Raw genomic sequence first — 3,847 nt, 5'->3', positions numbered from 1 at the left:
AATTTTAAAAATAAAAATTAAAATAAGAATTTAGTTAAAAAGATATTTTACAAATTTTATTTGAAAAAAAGAATAAAACTGTATTTATAAAAGATAGGAGGAGAGTATGTGAATTCTTTTGACGGCCCAAACGGAAGTAAGCACTAGAGAGGTCCGTTCCAAATGACATTGGACCTGGAGCGGCCCAAACCCAGAAACAAAAAAAGAAGTGAAAACACTCGGTCACTCATATAAGCCTCACCCATCAACAATAAATCCTAGAATCCCCATCCATCTGAGAGAGAGGTAAGGTAGGTTAGCATTCTCTGATTCCCCAGAGCCGCAATGGGACGTGTGATTCGTGCGCAGCGTAAGGGTGCGGGTTCCGTCTTCAAGTCCCACACGCATCACCGCAAGGGCCCGGCGCGCTTCCGCAGCCTCGACTTCGGCGAGCGCAACGGCTACCTGAAGGGCGTGGTCACCGACGTCATCCACGACCCTGGCCGCGGCGCGCCGCTCGCCAAGGTCACTTTCCGCCACCCTTTCCGGTACAAGAAGCAGAACGAGCTTTTCGTGGCCGCCGAGGGCTTGTACACTGGTCAGTTCATCTACTGCGGTAAGAAGGCCACCCTTGTTGTTGGCAACGTCTTGCCCCTCCGATCCATCCCTGAAGGTGCTGTCATCTGCAACGTCGAGCACCATGTTGGTGACCGTGGTGTTTTTGCCAGGGCTTCTGGTGACTACGCCATTGTTATCAGCCACAACCCTGATAATGACACCTCTAGGTATTTGAGTTTGGAGTTGTTTGATTGGATCTCTTTGTTGGTGATGTTGTTGGTTTTGTTTGGTTGGTTTTTTGTGGACGTTGGAAGATGGTGATGAGTTTTCTTTGATGGTTGTGATGTTTTGAAGTGCTTTGGAATTTGCTGCAGGATTTCGCTTATTTTGTTTTGTATTGAATTGCATGGCGTGATTTGTAATTTGTTGGTTAAGGGGGTTGGGAATCTGGGTGAATTGGGATTAGGGTTTTTATGTAGAATTTTAATTGAAATGCTACGACATTTGGGTGGAGTTTAATTGTGTTTGGAATTTTGTTTTAGGATTAATTGCATGATTTATAATTTATCGATGATGAGGGTTGGGAATTTGGGGGAAATGGGAGAGGGTTTTTCTGTTGAAATTTAACTGAAATGCTAGCACATTTGATTGCAGTTCATTTTTTCTTTGCATTTTGGTACATGATTAATAGGATGATTTATAATTTATTGATTTATTGACAAGTAGGGTTGGGAATTTGGGTGAATTGGGATAACGATTTTCTGACGAATTTAAACTCAAGTGCTAGCTCATTATTTGGACACAGTTCAATTGTGTGTTTTGTTTTGTTACTGGATTAATAACATGTTTGGAAACTCAAGTATATCTATTGTTCACGTCACTTTAAAGGATGCGGAAGCTACAAGTTGTTGTAGCTTTGCCATTAATCTGGTTTTTCACATCTTAAAATGTGTTTGATTGACGTGCATAGCATTGTTTATAACTTACTGGTGAGCTAATTGATTTTAGCATTTTATTGAAATGCGTAGGCATTTGGGTGCGGTTTAAATGTTTAACTGTATTCACAGGATTAAGCTTCCTTCCGGGGCGAAGAAGATTGTTCCAAGTGACTGTAGGGCTATGATTGGGCAAGTTGCAGGTGGTGGAAGGACTGAGAAGCCTCTTCTTAAGGCTGGAAATGCTTACCACAAGTTTAGAGTGAAGAGGAATTGCTGGCCCAAGGTGCGTGGTGTTGCTATGAACCCTGTTGAGCATCCTCACGGAGGTGGTAACCACCAGCATATTGGTCACGCCAGTACTGTCAGGCGTGATGCTCCTCCTGGACAAAAGGTTGGTCTCATTGCTGCTAGAAGGACTGGTCGTCTTAGAGGACAAGCTGCTGCAACTGCCGCTAAGGCTGATAAGGGTGCTTAGAAACAACGTTTTTAGGTTTATTATATTTGACCGCATGTTTTTCAATTTTGTTTTTCTGATAGTTTGTTAAACTGTTTTGGGCACCGTTTTGAGAACCATTTTCTCCACCAACACATGGAATTTTTAATAGACGGTATTTTATATTTGTTTAAGTTAATGTTCAATGCTGCCCCCATTTTATCTGCTTCTAGCTGTTAAATTAGTTCTTTAAACAGCTTGCATTATATCATGCCATTTATTGATAAGTTTTAATTGATAGGCTTCTACAGTGATATTCATCTGCTTCTAGCTGTTAAATTAGTTCTTTAAACAGCTTGCATTATATCATGCCATTTATTGATAAGTTTTAATTGATAGGCTTCTACAGTGATATTCATTGATATATGTTGATGAACTTTAATGCAAGTATGCATATCACTTATCCTATACCTGCAACGTAATTAACCAGTGGTTATTTACTATTGGTTATGGTGACTTTAGTGGTGTGTATATGGTGACTTTAGTGGTGTGTAACCGGTGGTTATGTAATAATATTGGTTATGATGACTCTAGTAGTTATGTACTGGAATATTCTTAACATTTTTAAAGATGTCTTGGTGACCGACTGTTTTGGTGATTCTAGTTGAATGGTAATTTTTAATTTGGTTCTTTTTTTTCTTTCCCTTAATTCCCATTAAGGGTTACAAAAGCTTAAACACAAACTAACTGATCCAACCATTGGAAACATAAGATTTGAGTCTACTACCATGTGGACCATACATACTTGAGACTTTAAATGGGTTGGTGTCCAACGGTGTTATTAAACATTTAAAACACCCGTACAAAAAAATAATATATATATATATATATATATATATATAAATATATAAATCTCAATCGAATACAATATAGAATACAATATAATTTACAACATTTATCTTACTGAATACTCTGGATGTATGCAATTGCTTTTGAATTTTTAAATATGAGATTTACTATTTTATAATTATTTATAAACAAATAAAGTTTTGAAGTTTAATTTGCCTCGATGAAAGTGCTGCAAAATCTGTTTTAGAATTACAGAATACCCGTTGAAGGGCTTTGCTATGAAGGTATACCAAAATAAATATTCGAATTTTGTGACTAACAATCTTTCGATGCTTATATATATCTTAGCTTTTTTTTAGATCCAGCTATCATGGCTTTTTGTGATGTGAGTTGTATGGATTGAGAGATGATGAATGACATTATTTTTTCATCCGTCTCGAACAAGATATCCTCTCGACTCTCCATGCAAGAAAATTAAAAGCAGAATTACACAATAAAAATTTTGAAGTGAAGGAACTGAGTGTAGTAATCTTGCTACGGAGAGGAACGAAGGAACCGAAGAGATCTTGTATTGAGGAGGATACAGGTTCGAAAATATAATCTAAATAAAATTAGTCATTATAACCTGATGGAATCATGCTTTGGAGTGCAAGAGGTGACATACTCAAAGATCCAAGAGGAGTTGGCTAGACATGAAGGTTTGGGCCTGTCAGGGCCCATTGGGCCTAGGAAGGCCCAAGTTGAACTTTTCATGGGCCATATTTTGTTATAGCTATTTTCATATGTTTTGTATACATCATGTTAGTATAGGTATCATATATTTTGGTCTTGTATTTTGGACCACATAGAGTAGCATTTTAGGTTTTAGGCTTGTTGGGCCTAGTTTTGGGCTTCATGGGCCTTTGGGCTTTTGGTACCCAATATTGGGCTCATTTTCATTCTTGTAATTTTTCCTTTCCATTGTATTCATTAGACCATTGTATTTTGGTCATTAGTTTAGGGTTTAAGGAGGTTTAATAGTTCATTTGAATTAGGACAAATTAGGTCAAATTTAGGATGAATTTAAGTTGCATTTAGGTCACACTTTTGG

At 37.8% G+C, this 3,847-nt stretch overlaps 1 protein-coding gene across 1 annotated transcript; it reads left to right on the top strand.

Annotated features, from left to right (window-relative positions):
- The first annotated feature begins 245 nt into the window (after nt 1–245).
- LOC109819066 (large ribosomal subunit protein uL2x) lies at nt 246–2,102 on the top strand. The gene is made up of 2 exons (XM_020384649.3): nt 246–764; nt 1,605–2,102. Exons 1-2 carry the CDS (start codon nt 325–327, stop codon nt 1,948–1,950), a joined length of 786 nt encoding a protein of 261 aa, XP_020240238.1. The 5' UTR covers nt 246–324; the 3' UTR covers nt 1,951–2,102.
- The last annotated feature ends 1,745 nt before the right edge of the window (nt 2,103–3,847 follow it).

This window comes from Cajanus cajan, chromosome 5, assembly GCF_000230855.2.
Source record: "Cajanus cajan strain Asha chromosome 5, NIPB_CcT2T_4, whole genome shotgun sequence".
NCBI lineage: Eukaryota > Viridiplantae > Streptophyta > Magnoliopsida > Fabales > Fabaceae > Cajanus > Cajanus cajan.
This window is presented reverse-complemented; position numbering and strand designations above follow the sequence as displayed.

Coding starts and splice junctions, on each gene's coding strand:
- LOC109819066 (XM_020384649.3), top strand. CDS start 325: ATGGGACGTGTGATTCGTGCGCAGCGTAAGGGTGCGGGTTCCGTCTTC. Junction 765..1,604: donor CCTGATAATGACACCTCTAG/GTATTTGAGTTT, acceptor CTGTATTCACAG/GATTAAGCTTCCTTCCGGGG.